General features: G+C 41.1%; 1 protein-coding gene and 1 long non-coding RNA gene across 2 annotated transcripts in view; one reads left to right on the forward strand and one right to left on the reverse strand.

Moving 5' to 3' along the window:
* LOC138948291 (uncharacterized) overlaps positions 1–9,895 on the forward strand; it is a 10,031-nt gene extending 136 nt beyond the window's left edge. The window contains exons 2-4 of the mRNA XM_070319803.1: positions 3,477–3,611; positions 4,586–4,786; positions 5,139–9,895. Of these exons, the coding sequence (XP_070175904.1) occupies positions 3,482–3,611; positions 4,586–4,786; positions 5,139–7,417 (2,610 nt within the window). The 5' untranslated portion in view covers positions 3,477–3,481 and the 3' untranslated portion in view covers positions 7,418–9,895. The remainder of the gene's footprint in view (positions 1–3,476; positions 3,612–4,585; positions 4,787–5,138) is intronic.
* An 8,707-nt stretch (positions 9,896–18,602) lies between these two features.
* Positions 18,603–22,785, reverse strand: LOC138948293 (uncharacterized). Its single transcript, XR_011449962.1, has 2 exons — positions 19,856–22,785; positions 18,603–19,697 (listed from the first exon to the last, which is right to left on the reverse strand). It is a non-coding gene; the product is annotated as an uncharacterized lncRNA (long non-coding RNA).
* Between the last annotated feature and the right edge of the window lie 866 nt (positions 22,786–23,651).

Below are 23,651 nucleotides of genomic sequence, written 5' to 3' on the forward strand. Positions count from 1 at the left end.
CCATACCATTATAGTTGTGGAACGTGTGTTATTTACCTTATTCTACCATACCATTATAGTTGTGGAACGTGTGTTATTTACCTTATTCTACCATACCATTATAGTTGTGGAACGTGTGTTATTTACCTTATTCTACCATACCATTATAGTTGTGGAACGTGTGTTATTTACCTTATTCTACCATACCATTATAGTTGTGGAACGTGTGTTATTTACCTTATTCTACCATACCATCATATTTGTGGAACGTGTGTTATTTACCTTATTCTACCATACCATTATAGTTGTGGAACGTGTGTTATTTACCTTATTCTACCATACCATTATAGTTGTGGAACGTGTGTTATTTACCTTATTCTACCATACCATTATATTTGTGGAACGTGTGTTATTTACCTTATTCTACCATACCATTATAGTTGTGGAACGTGTGTTATTTACCTTATTCTACCATACCATTATATTTGTGGAACGTGTGTTATTTACCTTATTCTACCATACCATTATAGTTGTGGAACGTGTGTTATTTACCTTATTCTACCATACCATCATATTTGTGGAACGTGTGTTATTTACCTTATTCTACCATACCATCATATTTGTGGAACGTGTGTTATTTACCTTATTCTACCATACCATCATATTTGTGGAACGTGTGTTATTTACCTTATTCTACCATACCATTATAGTTGTGGAACGTGTGTTTAATGCTTTGGTTTCTACCTACACATGCATCTTGACCATATTTTTCTTCTCCAGAATACCTGTCAGCAACCGTTTCGGAGTGTACATTTATACACAGTCACACACAAATGTCAATCAAATGTTAAAAATGCGTACCTGTTGAGCTGGTGACTGTCAAGACCCTTTGCTTTGACAACATTACGACTATTCTGTAAGCATTTCAACAGTCTGTGCTTGATTATTTATTTATTTACATAAACACACACATAATTGAGAACTCTTTCTTTTCGTAACACAAATGCACATGGACATGCAAAGGGCACATTTTGGAACAGCATATTTTTTTATTTTTATATTGTGCATCATTTTCTTCTTTATGAAAGTAGCCAGATTCACAAACACACACACACTTAGTGCATCGTAATCACCCTCCGCTACTACTCTATATCAATTTTACATTGTCCGTGAAAAATGTAACAATTAAGGAAGGGCTTCGAATGAAGGATGCAAATTTGTGAAATGTGATGGCATTCACTCTTTCAAAGTTGTATGTATATATGTCAATAACAAGTCTAAACGGTTTCAAATAATGTCTCTCTAGAGATACTCCCCTCACTCCCGCAGCTGACGGTCTAGAGATACTCCCCTCACTCCCACAGCTTACGGTCTAGAGATACTCCCCTCACTCCCACAGCTTACGGTCTAGAGATACTCCCCTCACTCCCACAGCTTACGGTCTAGAGATACTCCCCTCACTCCCACAGCTTACGGTCTGGAGATACTCCCCTCACTCCCACAGCTTACGGTTTAGAGATACTCCCCTCACTCCCACAGCTTACGGTCTAGAGATACTCCCCTCACTCCCACAGCTTACGGTCTAGAGATACTCCCCTCACTCCCACAGCTTACGGTCTAGAGATACTCCACTCACTCCCACAGCTTACGGTCTGGAGATACTCCCCTCACTCCCACAGCTTACGCGGTCAGGAGATACTCCCCTCACTCCCACAGATTACGGTCTCTCTAGAGATACTCCCCTCACTCCCACAGCTTACGGTCTAGAGATACTCCCCTCACTCCCACAGATTACGGTCTCTCTAGAGATACTCCCCTCACTCCCACAGCTTACGGTCTCTCTAGAGATACTCCCCTCACTCCCACAGCTTACGGTCTCTCTAGAGATACTCCCCTCACTCCCACAGCTTACGGTCTGGATATACTCCCCTCACTCCCACAGCTTACGGTCTGGAGATACTCCCCTCACTCCCACCGCTTACGGTCTCTCTAGAGATACTCCCCTCACTCCCACAGCTTACGGTCTGGAGATACTCCCCTCACTCCCACAGCTTACGGTCTGGAGATACTCCCCTCACTCCCACAGCTTACGGTCTCAGTCCAACAGGCAGGCAGGCAGGCAGGCAGGCACATATACACACACACACACACACACACACACACACACACACACACACACACACGTACACGTTGAAACCGGCCTAACAGGGCCGTCAGCACAACGCTTACATCATGATCTGGCATTTTCAGAACTTGGGCCACGTCATGTGTGTTGACTGCTCCACAAAAGCTCATATAAATCGCATTCCTCTCATCATGGGCAGGGTTATTGTATTCCGCTTTGCTCGCTTCAGAAATCCACGCTGAAAAGGTGTGGCTTTCGTCCATTCACTCTGTCCGTATTACCGTCAGCATACAAAATAGCAATGCCACTCTCAACTTCATTCCGTACAGCCTTCTCTGAACAGCGAGTCGTCTTATAAAAAGACAAAAGCTCCGATCAGGTTAAAAGAAACTCTGCACAAGAAATCGGGAGATAACAAAATTCTTACATATGAAATGCAAATGGTCGATGCATTTGTTTTTCTTCACTCGGATATTTCAATTTTGAAAAATACAAACACCATAGACTCAGCTTTGACAGTGTTGAGGAATAGTGATATGCCATTGTCGTGCCCTGTATGGATGACTCACAAAATGTTCGAAGTAAAAGAGTTGGTTTCCTAAATGATGTTTGGAGACTAGGGTGAGACCTGTCAGAGAATAAAAACCATTCAGATGACACCTCGGAATGTCGTGCACCATTCCTAGGCTAAAGACATAGTGACAGATTGAATTTCCCGTTTACTTTCAGAAATCGATTTGCAAAAATGAAAACATGGATTGATCAGATAGGGTGGGGTTTATTTTTGGTTTGTTTTGTGAGGACATTGAAAAGTAAAAGATAAAGCTAGAACAGAGAAAGCATGTCAAGACACGTTTCTTAGAAGCTGTCGTATTAAAACAATGAGAACACACAAGAAAATGTATCGAATATTATGCTTTACTTTTTGTATATGCTTTCTAAAATAAATTGACAAAAGTACAATTGTGACCCTCCACCACGGAATGAGTCGCATGTCACCTTTGCATGATTTTCATATTTGTACATTTTCCTAAAGAGTTTTTTATGCTCTATCCAGTGGTGAAAACCGTTTTAGAAAAGAACGAAAACTGGTTGAGTTATAAGCCTGTGACTAAGGTGACCCTCACACTGTTACCAGACACTCCCCGGACTTATATTAAGCCTAGCGCAGAACCGCGCGAGGTGACATGCGACTCATTTCGTGGTGGATGGTCACAATTTTGTTTTCGGGGATCAAAGTGTAGCAAAAGTGAGTCTCTTTTATTTTTTACTGGGTATGCATCTTTTCTTTCAAGTTTATATGCTAATTGGGAATATAAATTTAGTCCTTATTTGAAGATTAGTACAAATTCATCGTTTCCTCTATTTTCAGAGACAATGGGTACTCGACAAGACAATGCCAATCAGCCCGGCGTGGTTACACTTCCGGGTGAAATCGAAGATGCCTACAATGGCGCTGAACTCGCCATTGGAAGTGATGGACGCACAGTGTCAAGAGTCGCCGCAGGTAGGAGCAGTAAAGTATGAATGGTCTGCCGGCTTTCTAGTTTAAAACAGCACCGCTGTCCCACACCCCTTTAAATGGAATAATGTATACGGAACTAATCAGTAGCCACTCTAGTAAGAATGATCGTTGCCCTGTAAAAGGATTTCCTCATTGACGAGAAGAAGAAGAAGAAGAAGAAGAATGTGAATTAGAATGTGAAATGTAAGGGGCATTTCCTCTTGTTCGATATGTATTGTTATTATTCGTATTATTATCCCGAACCCAAAACCAAGCCGTGTAACTCATGGTGAAGTTGGAGACAGTACTGGCGTATGAAGTTCCATTTTATGGACACTATTATGCAATGAGTTCTCAATCAAAAGGCACAGTTTGTTTAAGACAAGTTTATATCATTCTTCCTTGCCCGTCTTCTGCAAAGTTGAAGCTCTTTTGACTATTTTTAGTCGATGAGTTCACAAACGTGAAAGGGTGCAGATCATTCGATCGTTCCTAATCTTCATCTAACTGACTGAAAAACCTGGTATAATTTCCCCAAGAGGCTGAGCTATACAGTTTGGGTTGGGGGTTGACCAAAATGTCAATGCATTTGAGTACAAAATGACGTCACCACAGTGCGGCTTCAACTTTTGCAAAAAGCCGGATATAACGTAATCAAAACATTTTACCACAAAAAAGAAAAACAGTGCGGGGATATCATCTGGGAGAACTTCGATGTAAAGTTTCAAAAAGATTAGTCAGGTAGTTTTCCTGGAAAATGCTGTCCACACAAACACATACAGACAGACATACACCACGACCCTCTTCTCGATAGCCAATCTGTGTTCAAACATTTAGTAACAACTTGACTAAATGTAAACAAAACGACCAAGCAAACGTAATGTCTATATATGTACGTGTGTGGTCTTCTGTTTGTCTGCTTTTGTAGGTCCATGTGAAAATGTTTTTCATGAATGTGCAAATTAATGTTCTTTCAGGAAACGTGAGCGGGATCGTCTGCTTCGGACAACAAGAGGTGAACAGCAGTACTTACTTCAAAAGACAGAACGTGGGCCGTCTGCAGCAACAACACGCTTCCCACATACAAACACAAAACGTTAACTGCATACAGAAACAAATCATTCGTGTTCGACGGTGGCCTTGTGCAGATGGAGAGAGTGACTCTTCGCTTACTGACGGTAACATATTACTTGTCATTATCGTCATTCTTCTTCTTCTTCTTCTTCTTCTTCTTCTTCTTCTTCTTCTTCCTCTTCTTCTTCTTCGTCTTCTCCTTCTTCTATTTCTCTACGTTCTTCCTGGTTTTTTTGTACGTCGTCATCGTCCTAAGCAAAGATTCTGCACGAAATGCAGAGACAGACAGACAGACAAACAGACAGACAGACAGACAGACAGACAGACAAACATATAGGGGAAGATAGAGAATGAGTGAGCGTGCGCGCGTGTTTTTATGTATGTGCTGTTCAATGTCAAGAGTCCATTCGTCATGCATGTTACAAGCAGCCTTATTACTTTCACTTCTGTCAACAGGCGATGCATCAAGCCAAAAGGGACTTTGTGAACCTCATTATGTCAACCCTGAAATTTTTCATGAGGCTATCGCGCTGCTGGAAGAGAACCGCCGTGTTGTGCTTTGTGGGCCGCCCAAGTCCGGAAAGACTGCACTTGGTCAAGCCATTGTCAAGCATTACGTTAAAGAAAAATATACTTCCCATGAAGTCGGCAAGCTCACAAGTCATCACGAGCATTCACTGAAACGAAAGCGCAAACATATTTTGCTGGTAGACGGAGGGCTGGGTGTTGTTCGTGCTGACAAAGACCAGTATTCTTTGTGTCAGAACATTATACACAACTCGCAATGTCTGCTTGTGCTCACGGCATATCCCCATATTCTACGAGACTTGCTTTTGCTTGATGAAGGCGCCAAAAACCTGCTGTCGCAATTTCTTGTGATTGATTTGAAGCCATACTCACACGACGCCTGCGCTACGCCTACAGTGGATGACTACCTGCCGTTAATGAAAAGTATGTTACATGATCCTACCTATGGACATCTGACAGCACCCTTGTTGGCAGTCAGCATGCTGGAACGATATATCCTTGAGACGGATCCGCCCGAACTGCTAACCGACCTGCAACGTCTGGGATTCCCCAGCGTAAACTCTTACAACCTGAAGCAGCTGGCGTACATTTTGAGGGGCTCCATCCTTGCTGACAGTGGACCTGGCTTTGCCAGTCGCGTTCTGTATGACGCTGCGGGGCTGGCTCTGAGCAGTCTCCACTCTTTGCTTGCCACGCTTAAAGTCTGTGACGTCACCTTCCTCGTGCAGTACGTGCGGACGACAAGGGAAGAGTCGTGTGATTTGGTAGTTCCAACGGGGGAGGAACGCGAAGTGTTGATGCAGAGGATGTACGAGATGATTGTGGATGGTCAGCTGCCAGAGCTATGCCAGCATCCCTCCCTAACATGCCCAAGCTTTCTGGATGACTTTAAAGCTTTTTGCTCACGTAGCAGGCGCTTCATGAAGCCAATAGTAAATGCTGTAGACAAAAAGTATGATCTGCCCTTACTGTACTGGTCTGTGTGGAGTCTCTCCTCTCTTTTAACCGAGTGGTGTCTTGCAATTAGGCCCAAACACGCCGCCACAAGAAAAGATCAGTTTGAGAGTATTCTGTCTGCCTTGCTGGCTACGGTTTTGCTGCGCGAAGCAGAAAATGCCATCATGGCTCGGTTGCTGTCTCTGATAAATAACATGGATCGTCCCAAAACAACTGACCTGAAGCTAAATTTAGCAGTACCCTATAAATTTCAAAACAAAAACAGAGCGGAGAAACTAGCTGCACTTAAGGCAGACGGACTTCGTTACCTTAACGACCCCTCCCTGCCCATCCCAGCCACACTGCTGTCAGTGACCGTTACAGAGGACGCGGTCAGCGTGGAGCTGCCCAGCCAACACTGGTACCTGGCGCTGAGACTGCTGGCTGACAGGGAGGTGGACGAGACAGACCGTGACGGCAACACGCTGTTACACCAGGCTGCCCAAGCTGGCAAGCTTGAGGCAATCATGCTTGCTGTCGAGAGTGGTGCTTCAGTCAGCACAACCAACAAGAATGGACATACAGCTTACCAGGTGGCAACGAAGCGCAGGAAGCGGAAAACAGCCCGAGCTGAAGTTGCTCACCACCAGCTTCTAGCTGATGCCTGCCGACAAGGTGATGCAGAGACTCTTTTACTCAATATCGACCGAATACAGCATACAGAAGATAACGGTGACAATTTACTTCACACAGCCTGTCGCTTTGGTCAGACAGAGCTTGCTTCCATCCTTATCAGGCACGGTATTGATGTGAACGCCAGGAACAAAGTCGGTATCACGCCTCTGCACTGTGCCTGCATGCACGGGATCCCAGGCCCCGTGCAACTGTTGATCAACCACCGCTGTGATGTCAACGCAAAGGATGAAGGGAACAACGCTGCCCTGCACTATGCTTCCGTCAACGGTCACCGAGAGTCAGTCGCAATGCTTATAGAGCAACGCGCTCATATCAATGCACAGAATTACGACGGCGTCTCCGCACTGCATATGGCCTGTGTTCACGGGTACACAGAAACCGTGCGTCTGTTGGTCAAGCGCGGTGCCACGGTCAGTATGAGAGACAAGTGGAGACGATTGCCTGCTGACCTAGTTCCACGTGAAAATACACAGCTCACAATGTTCCTCGGCTCCCCACAGGACACAGCAAATGACACCTCACACTTAAATATGTTCATCGTCACTGGGACTCAGGACAGGCCGTCATCATGCTAAGACAAAGCTCGAGAAGGAAGAGAGCGCTAATTCCCTCGTTGTCAGCGCAGCGACAGCAGCCGCCTTCACTTCCAGAGCTTCCCACCACCGCCAGCACCTGAAAACAAAACCCCAACTAACCCTAGGCCACCAGTAAGTAGGGTCGATGAAGACTAGGGCAGTACCGCCAGGGGTTTAACCCCTGCAACCGCTACGGCCGCCAGCTTGGCCTAGCCCGAGACTTGAAAATGCTGTGTGGTCTGCCCTTTTCCTGCACAATAAGTATTTTCTTTCTTTTCTTTCTTTCTTTCTTCTTTAGTTTTTTCTTCTTTTTTTTTTTATCTTTTCCTCACAACCCTCTAAAGCGCCACTAATAGTCAGAATGTTGACCCTGGGCGTCCAAAGCGCCACTAATAGTCAGAATGTAGACCCTGGGCGTCCAAAGCGCCACTAATAGTCAGAATGTAGACCCTGGGCGTCCAAAGCGCCACTATAGTCAGAATGTAGACCCTGGGCGTCCAAAGCGCCACTATAGTCAGAATGTAGACCCTGGGCGTCCAAAGCGCCACTAATAGTCAGAATGTTGACCCTGGGCGTCCAAAGCGCCCCTAATAGTCAGAATGTTGACCCTGGGCGTCCAAAGCGCCATTAATAGTCAGAATGTTGACCCTGGGCGTCCAAAGCGCCATTAATAGTCAGAATGTAGACCCTGGGCGTCCAAAGCGCCACTAATAGTCAGAATGTAGAACCTGGGCGTCCAAAGCGCCACTAATAGTCAGAATGTAGACCCTGGTCGTCCAAAGCGCCACTAATAGTCAGAATTTTGACCCTGGGCGTCCAAAGCGCCCCTAATAGTCAGAATGTTGACCCTGGGCGTCCAAAGCGCCATTAATAGTCAGAATGTTGACCCTGGGCGTCCAAAGCGCCATTAATAGTCAGAATGTAGACCCTGGGCGTCCAAAGCGCCACTAATAGTCAGAATGTAGACCCTGGGCGTCCAAAGCGCCACTAATAGTCAGAATGTAGACCCTGGGCGTCCAAAGCGCCACTAATAGTCAGAATGTAGACCCTGGGCGTCCAAAGCGCCACTATAGTCAGAATGTAGACCCTGGGCGTCCAAAGCGCCACTATAGTCAGAATGTAGACCCTGGGCGTCCAAAGCGCCACTAATAGTCAGAATTTTGACCCTGGGCGTCCAAAGCGCCACTAATAGTCAGAATGTTGACCCTGGGCGTCCAAAGCGCCATTAATAGTCAGAATGTTGACCCTGGGCGTCCAAAGCGCCATTAATAGTCAGAATTTTGACCCTGGTCGTCCAAAGCGCCACTAATAGTCAGAATTTTGACCCTGGGCGTCCAAAACGCCACTAATAGTCAGAATGTTGACCCTGGGCGTCCAAAGCGCCACTAATAGTCAGAATGTTGACCCTGGGCGTCCAATGGAAGAAGAAGAAGACTTATCGACAGTTAGTACATTAAGAACCAGCAGTGTCATTGCAGCTGAACCAATCACAAGGCAGGACCTAACAGTGGGACCAACCTGGACTACAGTTAGCACAATAAACATGCAATTAATGACAGACGAATATATGATGTTATCACATAACCTGCTTCTTCGTCTATCTTAGCTGAAGTAGGTGATGACGAAGTGTATTCCAAATTTACCGAGCTTCCTTTTCGTAGATTTCCTGGATCGGATGAAAAAAATGATATGAATTCATCTGCAAACGCGATTCGTCGCCTTTCTTATACTTATTGATCAGAGATACCTTATTATTTTCCAAAAGTATGTGACAAAATGCCCTTCAAACGATAGATATTAACTCGCTCAATTAAGAGCTCAGTTTTAAATGATCTGGTATGTAAGAATTTAGAAAATAAAACTTAAAGGCACAGTAAGCCTCCAGTAAACTACCACAAATACTGTCAGGCTTTTACATACAGTACAAACACCCTTTCATTTAAACACTCACCGCTTGAGAACATCTGTAGTTCGTAAAGAGCGAACAATTTTCAAAGAAATTTTTTTTCGTGGTTTATCTTACCCCTGAGCCATCGTGAACCCGTGTGATCCAGTTTCCCTTTTTACATTAGTCAAGTTTTGACTAAATGATTTAACATAGAGGGGGAATCGAGACGAGGGTCGTGGTGTATGTGTGTGTGTGTGTTTGTGTGTGTATGTGTGTGTGTGTCTGTGCGTGTGTGTGTGTAGAGCGATTCAGACCAAACTACTGGACCGATCTTTATGAAATTTGTCATGAGAGTTCCTGGGAATGATATCCCCGGACTTTTTTTTTTTCGATAAATACTTTTGATGACGTCATATCCGGCTTTTTGTAAAAGTTGAGGCGGCACTGTCACACCCTCATTTTTCAATCAAATTGATTGACATTTTTGTAAAGCAATCTTCGACGAAGGCCGGACTTCGGTATTGCATTTCAGCTTGGTGGCTTAAAAATTAATTTATGACTTTGGTCATTAGAAATTTGAAAATTGTAATAATCTTTTTTTATATAAAATTTACGTTCATCTTATTCTACATCATTTCCTGATTCCAAAAACATATAAATATGTTATATTTGGATTAAAAACAAGCTCTAAAAATTACAAATATAAAAATTATGATCAAAATTAAATTTTCGAAATCGATTTAAAAACAATTTCATCTTATTCCTTGTCGGTTCCTGATTCCAAAAACATATAGATATGATATGTTTGGATTAAAAACACGCTCAGAAAGTTCAAACGAAGAGAGGTACAGAAAAGCGTGCTATGCAGCACAGCGAAACCACTACCGCGCTGAACAGGCTCGTCAGTTTCACTCCGTTATGCACAAGCGGCGGACTGCGGTCATTGTGAAAAAATGCAGTGCGTTCAGTTTCATTCTGTGAGTTCCACAGCTTGACTAAATGTAGTAATTTCGCCTTACGCGACTTGTTTACAATGTAGTCGTCAGTTAGTAATTTGAATGCGACTCGCTGTGAGCTTATCTGCAATAGCACGTTATTATGTACCTCTCACTATGCAAGAAAAAAACGGCTGTGGTTCACAAGAACTCTAGCGATGGCTTTTGACTGTTGAGAGGAACTGGCGATATGCATAAACCGTCGTCTGCTACGAGAACCACTACCTTGCGTGACCCTGCTTCCGGGCTTTTCTTTTTTCAAACTTTCAAAACTTCGAATTGTACTGATCTTGTCTTGATGAAAAAAGAATTATTTTATGATTTAAGAATGTTTGTGTAACAAGCTGTCAATTTATTATTTAGATTTTAAAAGTTAGGTCTAGCGCCAAAACGCACCACGGTCCAAAAAGTGTCCGAGACAATTGCTCGCTCTTTACGTAGGGCACCTAGGATGTTCCCGTTTGGTGAGCGTTCAAATGAAAGGGTGTTTGTACTGTGTGTAAAAGCCTGACAGTATCTGTGATGGTTTACGGGAGGCTTACTGTGCCTTTAAACTCTATCTTTGAGAAAACTGAAAACCAAATCAAGGGGGAAACCTCTGGTTGTCAAAGCCCAAATGGCAGTCTCATGGCGCTTTACATTAGACATTAAAATTTAACATTTTACAGTTTTCTCGTAAAAAATAACATACAAGCATTAACAAATTCATAGACAACGACCACTTATAGTTATATAAGATAATCTAGAAAAATTGTTTTTAAAAAGATGGAAAAAAAACAGAAAAAAACTACCTAAAAGTGTAATGTCTGTTGTCTCCAGCTCTATTCATACAGGATTGTGGTATTACTTATGTTTGTATGATACGTTGGTGACTGTTAGCCCAGCTGTATTCATACAGGATTGTGGTATTACTTAGGTTTGTATGACACGTTGGTGACTGTTAGCCTTCATACAGGATTGTGGTATTACTTATGTTTGTATGATACGTTGGTGACTGTTAGCCTTCATACAGGATTGTGGTATTACTTAGGTTTTTATGATACGTTGGTGACTGTTAGCCTTCATACAGGATTGTGGTATTACTTAGGTTTGTATGACACGTTGGTGACTGTTAGCCCAGCTTTATTCATGCAGGATTGTCGTATTACTTATGTTTGTATGATACGTTGGTGACTGTAAGCCCAGCTTTATTCATACAGGATTGTGGTATTAGTTATGTTTGTATGATACGTTGGTGACTGTTAACCCAGCTTTATTCATACAGGATTGTGGTATTACTTATATTTGTATGATACGTTGGTGACTGTTAGCCCAGCTTTATTCATACAGGATTGTGGTATTACTTATATTTGTATGATACGTTGGTGACTGTTAGCCCAGCTGTATTCATACAGGATTGTGGTATTACTTATGTTTGTATGATACGTTGGTGACTGTTAGCCCAAGAGCTGGGAAAGATGTTTTACTTCGTCTGTAAAAAGACATACAAGCAAATTATGTGCATTATTTATTTTGTACTAGATTCAAGCTTCTGGTAAAGTCATTTTATGATACGAGTATGTATATGGTGGGTGTTAATCCAACGTATGGTCATTTATGAATGTGTAGTTTTTTTCCTAAGGTTTGGTATTTCAAAAGTAAGAAATGCTTCTGGGGTTGACCAGATGAAGAGTACATTTTTTTAAATCATCTTCTTAGCAAACATGTTTTTAGACTGTACACACACACACATAACATATACACGCACGCACACACGCGCGCGCACACACACACACACACACATACACACGCGCGCGCGCACGCACGCACACACACACACGTGACACACACGTGACACACACACACACACACACACGCGCGCGCGCGCGCACGCACGCACGCACGCACACACACACACACACACACACGTGACACACACGGCACACACACACACACACACACACACGCGCGCGCGCGCACGCATGCACGCACGCACACAAAAACACACACACACACACACACTGTCACAAACTCACACACGGAGGGTACTCGAACGTACACTCTGTTGCACATAACGTAATGTCAGTTTACAGTTGATAAAGTTGGTGCTAGCGGCTTTGAGGAAACTATTTACAAGTAATGCACCGGATGTACATGTGATGGGGACTGTTCAATATTCATGATTTCTGGTTCTTTTCTTTGTGATCTTTTTTTTCTCTTTCTCAGCTTGTTGCTTGCTGTGATTTGATGTCTGTGATCTCAGACACTATACGCTCGAGATCATTACAGGATTGTCCACATAGTGTACTGTCCATTTACAAATGAAAACAATGTTGTCAACGGGTTTGAGGACATTTTTTATATGGTCGGATTCCATGCGATCGTGTTTTTCCAATATAAGAGTGTGTTTTTCGTGTCTTTTCTCTTTTTACATTTAGTCAAGTTTTGACTAAATGATTTAACATAGACGGGGAATCGAGACGAGGGTGGTGGTGTATGTGCGTGTGTATGTATGTATGTATGTATGTATGTATGTATGTATGTATGTATGTATGTATGTATGTATGTATGTGTGTGTGTGTGTGTGTAGAACGATTGAGAGAAACGTACTGGACCAATATTCATGAAATTTCACAGTAGAGTTCCTGAGTATGTTATCCCCACAAGTTGTTTTTCATTTTTACGATAAATGTCTTTGATGACGTCATATCCGGCTTTTTGTGAAAGTTGAGGCAGCACTGTCACGCTCTCATTTTTCAACCAAATTGGTTGAAACTTTGGTCAAGTAATTTTTGACGAAGCCCGGACTTTAGTATTGCATTTCAGCTTGAAGGCTTAAAAACTTAGTTCATTAGTTTGCTCATTAAAGTTGTTATTAAAATCGAATTTTTTAACTAACAGATTTTAAAATGACTGCGTCGTATTCCTCAATTTCTCCTGAATTCAAAAATATATACGTATGTCATGTTTACTTTACAAATGTGCTCAGAATTACACGAAATAGGTTAAAGGCACAGTAAGCCTCCCGTAAACCATCCCAGATACTGTCAGGCTTTTACACACAGTACAAACACCCTTTCATTTAAACACTCACCGCTTAAGAACATCCTAGGTGCCCTCCGTAAAGACCGAGACATTTTCAAAGAATTTATTTTTGCGTGGTTTATCTTACCCCTGAGCCATCGTGAACCCGTGTGATCCAGTTTCCCTTTTTGACAATGTAGTCGTCAGTTAGTAATTTGAATGCGACTCGATGTGAGCTTATCTGCAATAGCACGTTATTATGTACCTCTGACTATGCACGAAACAAACGGCTGTAGTTCACAAAACTCTAGCGATGGCTTTTGACTGTTCAGAGGAACTGGCGATAGGCATAAACCGTCGTCTGCTACGAAAACCACGACCTTGCGTGACCCTGCTTCCGGGCTTTTCTTTTTTCAAACTTTCAAAACTTCGAATTGTACTGGTCTTGTCTTGATGAAAAAAGAATTCTTTTATGATTTACGAATGTGTGTGTAACAAGCTGTCAATTTATTATTTAGATTCTAAAAGTTAGGTCTGGCGCCAACACGCACCACGGTCCGATTGTCTGAGAGACAATCCGCAAAATTAATTCTTTAAAAATTGCTCGCTCTTTACGTAGGGCACCTAGGATGTTCCCGTTCGGTGAGTGTTTAAATGACAGGGTGTTTGTACTGTGTGTAAAAGCCTGACAGTATCTGTGATGGTTTACGGGAGGCTTACTGTGCCTTTAAGTAGGCCTAAGTACTGCGTTTGCACGCTACGCGCGCGGAGACAAGCGTGACCCGTCTAGGTCTGTAGGTGTGGTTAGTCGAGACTATCTTAAATATAGTCTCGGCGATGACTGATTGTTGGTGTTAATCTGTTACTTTGATGCCGACAGCTTGACTAAATGTTGTTATATCGCTTCACGCGACTTGTTTCTTTTCTTATTTATTTGATGTGTGCTGTGTTTATGGAACTAAACTCAGCACAAGCGAATGACTGTGGCGCACCCCTCCAGTAGGTACAAGTATCTTGCTTTGGGTCTATTTCTGTTGAAAAAACATTCGAAAAGTAGGGCATTTAATTCTTTAATGTTTTACAAATCTTCTTGGCAATGTTTTTTGAGTGATGTATAAGTACTTACGGTATATTTCTTAATAAAAATATGCCTATGGCAGTAAGTAAGAGTGATCTTACATATTTTTTTTAACATTAGGTGGACTTCTGAGAGAAGAAAAAGGTTTTCAGATAGACTGGGTGTGTGCAAGTGTGTGTGTGAGTGCGTGTGTGTGCTTGCGTGCGTTCGTGAGTGCTAGTGTGTGTGAGTGTGTGTGTGTGTGTGTGTGTGTGTGTGTGTGTGTGTGTGTGTGTGTGTGTGTGTGTGAACAACAAGGGTTAGGGTTAGTTCTCAAACAAATACCTTACAAATGTTTGTAAAAGTTTGCATGTGAATTCTTCCTGAAAATGTATGGTTAAAGCCTTTTTTGTTTAACCTACATACGTAAGAGAGACTACCCATGTCATGACTAAACCATACACTCACACGGGGGGGGGAGGGTATATCATGTTAATAAGGACGTGTCAAACTAGTCTGACAGGGACCTAATTTTCCACTGCTCGTGATGCCAAAGTCACACACGCACACGCACACACACACACACACACACTCTCACACACACACACATTCACACACACACACACACACACACACACTAACACACATTCACACACACACACACACACACATAGGTGGTTTTACAGTCATTTGGGGTCGGCTGTGTATCAAAATGCCATCTTGCTCAAAACACAGGCATTTGGGGTCTCTTTTGTTTTAAGTGTTAGAAAGTTTCTTAAAACTTCAATGAGCGTTAAATGCCATTTTAAAGTGTGAAAACTCATTTCAGGAGGTTATTACATAAAATGCAACCTCCAGCGTGATTTTTAGAAAAACAGACATTTGGGGACGATGTTTGCTGTACAGCAGTGAAATGGGGACGTATGTGTACACAAAGTGCAGAGCTAGAATTACGTTATCGGTGCTATGAATGTTTTAGGTGTTAGAAAGTTTGTTAAAACTTCAATGAGCGTTAAATGCCATTCTAAAGTGTCAAAACTCATTTCAGGAGGTTATTACATAAAATGCAACCTCCAGCGTGATTTTTTAGAAACAAACAGGTATTTGGGGACGATGTTTGCTATACAGCAGTGAAATGGGGACGTCCAAAAGTGCAGAGCTCCCGCAGAGCTATATGAATGGTTTCATCACATACATGGCGCTAAGCGACATATGTTGTGAAAAATTTTACAAATCACGTTTTTGCGCCCGATATTTTCTTGTCATCTCCAAAGTCAAGGGACAAACACGAAATTCCTTGACTTTTGGGGTAGCGCGACTCTGTTAATTTTAAGAATTAAAAAAAAAAAAAATTCATTACTAGGATGTCCCATCGTTGGGAAATTCCGGTCGCTTCCTCCGAGTGGAAAGCTAGCAGTGACAGAGTCGCACTACCCCAAGTCAAGGGATCTATTAGTCCTGTTTCGCCGTTATCCCAATTCGCCCCCATCCCATTTTGGCGACATTTCTCAGGCCAAGTGTCATTTTACCACCATATCATGTACCATTAGCTCCACATCCCATTTTGGCGCAATCCCGTTTCGCCGTTAGCCCATTTCGCCCCCATCCCATTTTTGCGACATTTTACAGGCCAAGTGTCATTTTACCACCATGTCATGTACCATTAGCTCCACGTCCCATTTTGACGCAATCCCGTTTGGCCGTTATCCCATTTTGCCCCCATCCCATTTTTGCGACATTTCATAGGTTATGTGTCATTTTACATGCCATTCTAAAGTGTCAAAACTCATTTCAGGAGGTTATTACATAAAATGCAACCTCCAGCGTGATTTTTTAGAAACAAACAGGTATTTGGGGACGATGTTTGCTGTACAGCAGTGAAATGGGGACGTCCAAAAGTGCAGAGCTCCCGCAGAGCTATATGAATGGTTTCATCACATACATGGCGCTAGGCGACATATGTTGTGAAAAATTTTACAAATCACGTTTTTGCGCCCGATATTTTCTTGTCATCTCCAAAGTCAAGGGACAAACACGAAATTCCTTGACTTTTGGGTTAGCTCGACTCTGTTAATTTTAAGAATTAAAAAAAAAAAAAAATTCATTACTAGGATGCCCCATCGTTGGGAAATTCCGGTCGCTTCCTCCGAGTGGAAAGCTAGCAGTGACAGAGTCGCACTACCCCAAGTCAAGGGATCTATTAGTCCTGTTTCGCCGTTATCCCAATTCGCCCCCATCCCATTTTGGCGACATTTCTCAGGCCAAGTGTCATTTTACCACCATATCATGTACCATTAGCTCCACATCCCATTTTGGCGCAATCCCGTTTCGCCGTTAACCCATTTCGCCCCGTCCCATTTTGGCGACATTTTACAGGCCAAGTGTCATTTTACCACCATGTCATGTACCATTAGCTCCACGTCCCATTTTGGCGCAATCCCGTTTGGCCGTTAGCCCATTTCGCCCCCATCCCATTTTTGCGACATTTTACAGGCCAAGTGTCATTTTACCACCATGTCATGTACCATTAGCTCCACGTCCCATTTTGGCGCAATCCCGTTTGGCCGTTATCCCATTTTGCCCCCATCCCATTTTTGCGACATTTCATAGGCCATGTGTCATTTTACATGCCATTCTAAAGTGTCAAAACTCATTTCAGGAGGTTATTACATAAAATGCAACCTCCAGCGTGATTTTTTAGAAACAAACAGGTATTTGGGGACGATGTTTGCTATACAGCAGTGAAATGGGGACGTCCAAAAGTGCAGAGCTCCCGCAGAGCTATATGAATGGTTTCATCACATACATGGCGCTAGGCGACATATGTTGTGAAAAATTTTACAAATCACGTTTTTGCACCCGATATTTTCTTGTCATCTCCAAAGTCAAGGGACAAACACGAAATTCCTTGACTTTTGGGGTAGCGCGACTCTGTTAATTTTAAGAATTTTTTTTTTTTTTTTTTTTTTGCATTTCTTTTTTTTTTATTTTTTTTATTTTTTATTATTCTTTTTTCTTTTCCAGACAATATAACATAAGACAGATCAAAAACAGTCTACATAGGGTAACGAAAATATCAAATATCCAGTTGAGGCCATCTCAACCATATCACTTACCATACACACATATAAGCAGACAGTACAAAAAGGATAGAGGGAAAAGAGAGAGGAAGAAAGAAGAGTGACAGAAGAGAATAAGGATCAGGGAAAGAAGAGGAAGAGGATAGCGAGCGGTGACCAGGCTAAAAAAAAAAAAAAAAAAAAAAGAAAAAAAAAAAAAAGAAAAAAACATAAAATCATTCCATCGCATGCCTGTACAGACTCCAGTTTCTGTTGAAAGAAGTTAACTCATTGTTAACCAATGCATTGTGCTTCTCTGCCAAAAATCTTTGTTTTAGAGTTAAAACAAGAACCTGAAAATGGGGGCCGGTCGTACGTATTTTAGATGTATAAATGTGGTATTTTGCGATTAGAAGGAACAAATCAAAGGTTTTGTCCGTCACACAGTTTGTTTGGTAGCCACAGATAATAAGTTGCTTATACAGTCTAACATTAGTACAATGTACAAAATTGTCTCGCATCCACTGAAGGAAATCATTCCAAAAGGCCTGTGTTTTTATACAGTCCCAAAAAAGATGTTCTAGCGTTTCCTCCTGCTGTCCGCAGAAAGTACAAATAGGAGATTCAACAATTTTTCTCAGATGCAAAAAACGCTGGGTGGGTATAATTCTATATATCAGTCTATACTGAAACCATCTGAGACGTACGTCCTCAGTTGTTCTTTTAATTTTTAGAAAAACCTTATTGACATCTACATTACAGTTCAGTGCAGCTGTCCACTTTTCAATACATTTCAGAGGATCAGTATTCTTAATCAAATATCCATAGACATGTTTAGAACCACCACTGGCCAAGCACTGCCAGACACATGGGTCACTTACCACAAAGTTATCACAAAAGTCAATTTCTAGCTTACATTGATACTTCTTAACAGCCCGTACTATTCCTTGATATAACAAAAAATTAACAGTCACATTTGGGTATTTTCTGCTAAATTCATCATAGGTCAAAAATCCATCTTCCTTCAGCAAGTGACCAACAGAAACAATACCACAATGTGCCCAGCTTCTAAGAAACAACACCTTCTTGTCTCTGCATATATTGATATTATAAAAAAGACATTCAGATACAAAGTCATGAAAAGAAGATGGAATACATTTGTTACACACTTTTTTATAATGTTTAAAAACATCAACCCAAAAAGGATTAACAATTCTTTGCATCAGTACATTTGCAAACTCGCCCCCACGTTGTTTCACAACTCGGACAGCAGGACATAATGCATAGAGAATTTGTGTAATTTTTCCATCATCATGTAAAACTTTCATTAGCCAGTTTATCTTCAATGACGATAGAAAAACTCTCACGTTAACCATTTTAAGTCCCCCCTCTTCATATGCCTGATACATGGAGGTTCTTTTGATTTTGTCAATTTTCCCGTCCCAAACAAAATTAAACAGTAGTTTCTGTAGATTAGCTAGAAAATCCTCCTCTGGGTCCGGCAAATTCATAAATAGGTAGGTAAGTTTGGACAATGCCAAAGTCTTAATGACTGTTATTTTTCCGAAAGGGGTTAAATTCCTTCTGGACCATGAGTTGAAAATTCTCTTAATCTCCACAAACTTATTTTCATAGTTTATTGGAACAATTTCCTCGATGTTTGTCGAAAACCAGATACCCAAAACTCTGAAAACAGTGGGATTCCAAACAAAGTTGTGTTCTGGCATAAACTTAACGTTAGAATTTTTAGAGGCTCCTATCCACACTGCTGACGACTTATCATAGTTAATAACTAGACCTGACAAAGAAGCAAATGTCTGTAGTGTTTCTACACATGCACAAAAAGAATCTTTGGTACCATCAAGGAAAAAAGTAGTGTCATCCGCATATTGTGACAATAGAATTTCGACATCAAAAAAATTCAGTCCCTTTATTTTTGGATTCTGACGCATCATTATTGCCATAATTTCGGCACAAATTAGAAAAATATAAGGAGACAAAGGGTCCCCTTGACGGGTTCCTCTCTCCAGATTAAACCACTCTGAATATTGTCCGTTTACTGCTACACATGATTTACTATTTCTGTAAAAAGTTAATATCCACTTTTTTATATCATTTCCGAAGTTAAATTTATTCAGTGCTTTTTGTATAAACGACCATGCAATGCTATCGAAAGCTTTTTCAAAGTCTACCATTAACAGAAGGCCATCAGCTTGTCGTTCATTAGCATAAATAATAGAATCATAGAGTAAACGAATATTTTCGCCTATATTCCTACCTTGCTTGTTTGTTTGTTTGTTTGTTTATTTGTTGCTTAACGTCCAGCCGACTACGCAGAGCCATATCAGGACGAGGAAGGGGGGGATGAAGGGGGCCACTTGTCAAGCGATTCCTGTTTACAAATGCACTAACCCATTACTTGTGTCCCATTCCTACCTTGCATAAACCCTTTTTGATCTTCATGAATTATGGTTGGCAGAACACGTTTCAGCCTTTCAGCAATGCAGGTGGAAGCTATTTTGTAGACAGTATTTAAAAGAGTAATAGGACGCCAATTTTTTAGAAACCTTTTATCTTTCCCTTCTTTGGGTATGCAGGTGATCACTCCTTGACGTTGTGTTACCGACATTTCACCTTTTCTAAAGCCTTCATTAATTGAACGAAGCAAGAAAGCACCTAGATCAATAAAGAAAATTTTAAAAAATTCTGCTGAATATCCATCCGATCCGGGGCTTTTATCGTTTTTAAGTTGTTTTACTGCTTTGACTAATTCTTCTTTACAAATAATACCTTCAAGTCCATCACGTTCTTCATCAGTCAAAACAGGATGTTCTAAGTTATTAGGAATGTCTTCATTCGTTATATTATGTTCCCTTGAAGCATACAACTGTGCATAGAAGGATTTAACTTCTTTAGTAATCTCATCACTGTCACATAAGAGTTCGCCATTGTCCTTTTCAATAAAACACATAGCCTTTTTGACAAAGTTTCTTTTTTCAAGACTACAGAAATATTTAGAATTTTTTTCACCATCTGCAATCCATTTTGCTCTTGATCTAACAATCAACCCGTCTACTTTTTTCTGTCTTAACTGAAACAACTCTTGCCGCTTCTGTTCCAAAATAGTTACATTCTCATCATTTAGATTACTTTCTAAAACCTTAATCTCATCCATCAGATCAGTCTCCCTTCTGCAATTTTCTCTCTTTTTCTGCGCTGCAAACGACATAGTTTTACTTCTTATCTCTAAAAGTAACATTTCGAAAAATAATTGATCGTCAATAGTTAACTGTAACTCCTCATCATCAATCTCTGCAATGTTAACTGTATTATACACAAGAACAGCATACTGCTTTTTAACCTCTAAAATACATTCCTTAACTAAGCGAACATACTCAATATCTTTTAATAAACCATTATTAAATTTCCAAAAGGATCTATGCCTTTTGACAACATCAGTTTTAAAACTCAGAGATACAACAGAATGATCTGAGCAATATCCAGGTGAAATATTAACATCATCCACAACAAGACCAAGTTGTTCAGAGACAGCAAAATAATCAAGCCGGCTTCTCTGTGTGCTATTAGTTCTTCTCCAAGTATACTTTCTCACATCACCATGAATAGCTCTAAAAATGTCAACAACATCATGCTGTTCAAAAAAATCAGTTATTTCTTTTCTACTCCTATTTCTATACACATTGCTTGGATTGCTAGAGTCCATTTTTGGATTCAAAGGAACATTCCAATCTCCCCCCATTACTAACAGTTCATTATCTAACAAAATAACACTGTTAAACAGATCAAGAAAAAACTCAGGATGATCTCCACTACTGGGACCATAGACATTCACCACTGTCATACGTTTATTTAGAAGTTCAATATCTAACAAAATGTACCGCCCCGATTCATCTTTTATGGTATTGTGTAATTTGTATTCAAAATTATTTTTAAACAATATCGCTACTCCCCTACTAGCTGAACTATCCCCGTTAACTACAACATCAAATCCCCACAGTGATCGGATGAAATTTTCATCTTCTGTTTTCCAATGTGTTTCTTGCAACATAAAGATATTATTATCAGAATTTCTCAAAAAGTCAAATAAGTCTTTTCTTTTCTTATAATCATTTAGTCCATTTACATTGAAAGTGCAGATCCTCAGTTTTTCACAATTGCTTGCCATCATATTTCATAATCGGGTATAGCCAACAGTTACAGAGAATATTTACAGAAAAAACAAAAAGCAAAGACAGTATACTCCTGCACTCACATAAAAAAAATAGAGCAAACACGCTATGTAATGCACTTCTGCAAACACAACCCTGTAATAGATTAAACCAGCAGTCAGCATACAAACACACACATGAATGATTTGACCTAGTAAGCAAATAATGTGTAAACTTGCACTCACACAGATCTAAAAAAACAAACAAGTCAAATATACTTTCACAAGCACAGCACTGCAACAGAAATAAACCATGATCAGAGTGTACATGCACACCTAAATATTCAGACCTGGACAACAAGTAATATAGACATTTGCCCATATGCTCTAAGGAAAAGTCACACCTGCCATACACACATTCACAGAAGCTAGTCTGCAACAGAAGTAAGCCTTGATAAAGAGACAAGAGCACACCAAAATAAGCAGACATAATAAGTGGGTCAGGTACACATTTGGACCTACACAGATCAAATAAACCAAACAAGTTGTATACACCATCACAAACATAACCCTGCAACAGAAGTACACCATGGTAAAGATAAGCAAACAAAAGTACACACACATATCCAGGCATAAATGACATGTCAGGTACATATTTGCACCTACACAAATCAAAAATAGCAAACAAGTCATGCACACACCCACCAACATAGCCCTGCAGCAGCTTTGGGCAACAATCAGCATACCAATGGCAGTATTCACATAGATAAGCAGATATGCATGCACATGCAGCAAACAGATATTGAACACACTCGCACTTACACAAATATGGTAAAACATTTAACCACACACAAACATCCCCATGAAGTAGATATAATCCACAGTCAGGATATAAATGTACGCATGAGTATTCAAATACAGGAGACATGTCATGTACACACTCACCAGCAGAGTGCAAAAACAAATTCGTGCACAAGACCCCAATCAGAAATTCGGCAATCAAATCCATCTTCTGAACATGCGGGGAGAAAGAATCAACATAAAAGGCGGAATATACACATGACAACAGTTGAGTAACACACATGTAGGCCTAACTTGGTCGCACCTGGTCACCATAGAGAAAAAGGAAAGAATAAGAAGCCAATACAGTGACAGAAAGAGGCACACTGACAGTGACAGAAAGAGGGAAAAGAGAGAATGGCAGGGGAAAACAGCTGACAGACACAAAAACAGGGACATGTAATTTTAAGAATTAAAAAAAAAATAAATTCATTACTAGGATGTCCCATCGTTGGGAAATTCCGGTCGCTTCCTCCGAGTGGAAAGCTAGCAGTGACAGAGTCGCACTACCCCAAGTCAAGGGATCTATTAGTCCTGTTTCGCCGTTATCCCAATTCGCCCCCATCCCATTTTGGCGACATTTCTCAGGCCAAGTGTCATTTTACCACCATATCATGTACCATTAGCTCCACATCCCATTTTGGCGCAATCCCGTTTCGCCGTTAGCCCATTTCGCCCCCATCCCATTTTTGCGACATTTTACAGGCCAAGTGTCATTTTACCACCATGTCATGTACCATTAGCTCCACGTCCCATTTTGACGCAATCCCGTTTGGCCGTTATCCCATTTTGCCCCCATCCCATTTTTGCGACATTTCATAGGTTATGTGTCATTTTACATGCCATTCTAAAGTGTCAAAACTCATTTCAGGAGGTTATTACATAAAATGCAACCTCCAGCGTGATTTTTTAGAAACAAACAGGTATTTGGGGACGATGTTTGCTGTACAGCAGTGAAATGGGGACGTCCAAAAGTGCAGAGCTCCCGCAGAGCTATATGAATGGTTTCATCACATACATGGCGCTAGGCGACATATGTTGTGAAAAATTTTACAAATCACGTTTTTGCGCCCGATATTTTCTTGTCATCTCCAAAGTCAAGGGACAAACACGAAATTCCTTGACTTTTGGGTTAGCTCGACTCTGTTAATTTTAAGAATTGAAAAAAAAAAAAAAAATTCATTACTAGGATGCCCCATCGTTGGGAAATTCCGGTCGCTTCCT

Source organism: Littorina saxatilis, linkage group LG15 (genome assembly GCF_037325665.1).
Source record: "Littorina saxatilis isolate snail1 linkage group LG15, US_GU_Lsax_2.0, whole genome shotgun sequence".
Lineage (NCBI taxonomy): Eukaryota > Metazoa > Mollusca > Gastropoda > Littorinimorpha > Littorinidae > Littorina > Littorina saxatilis.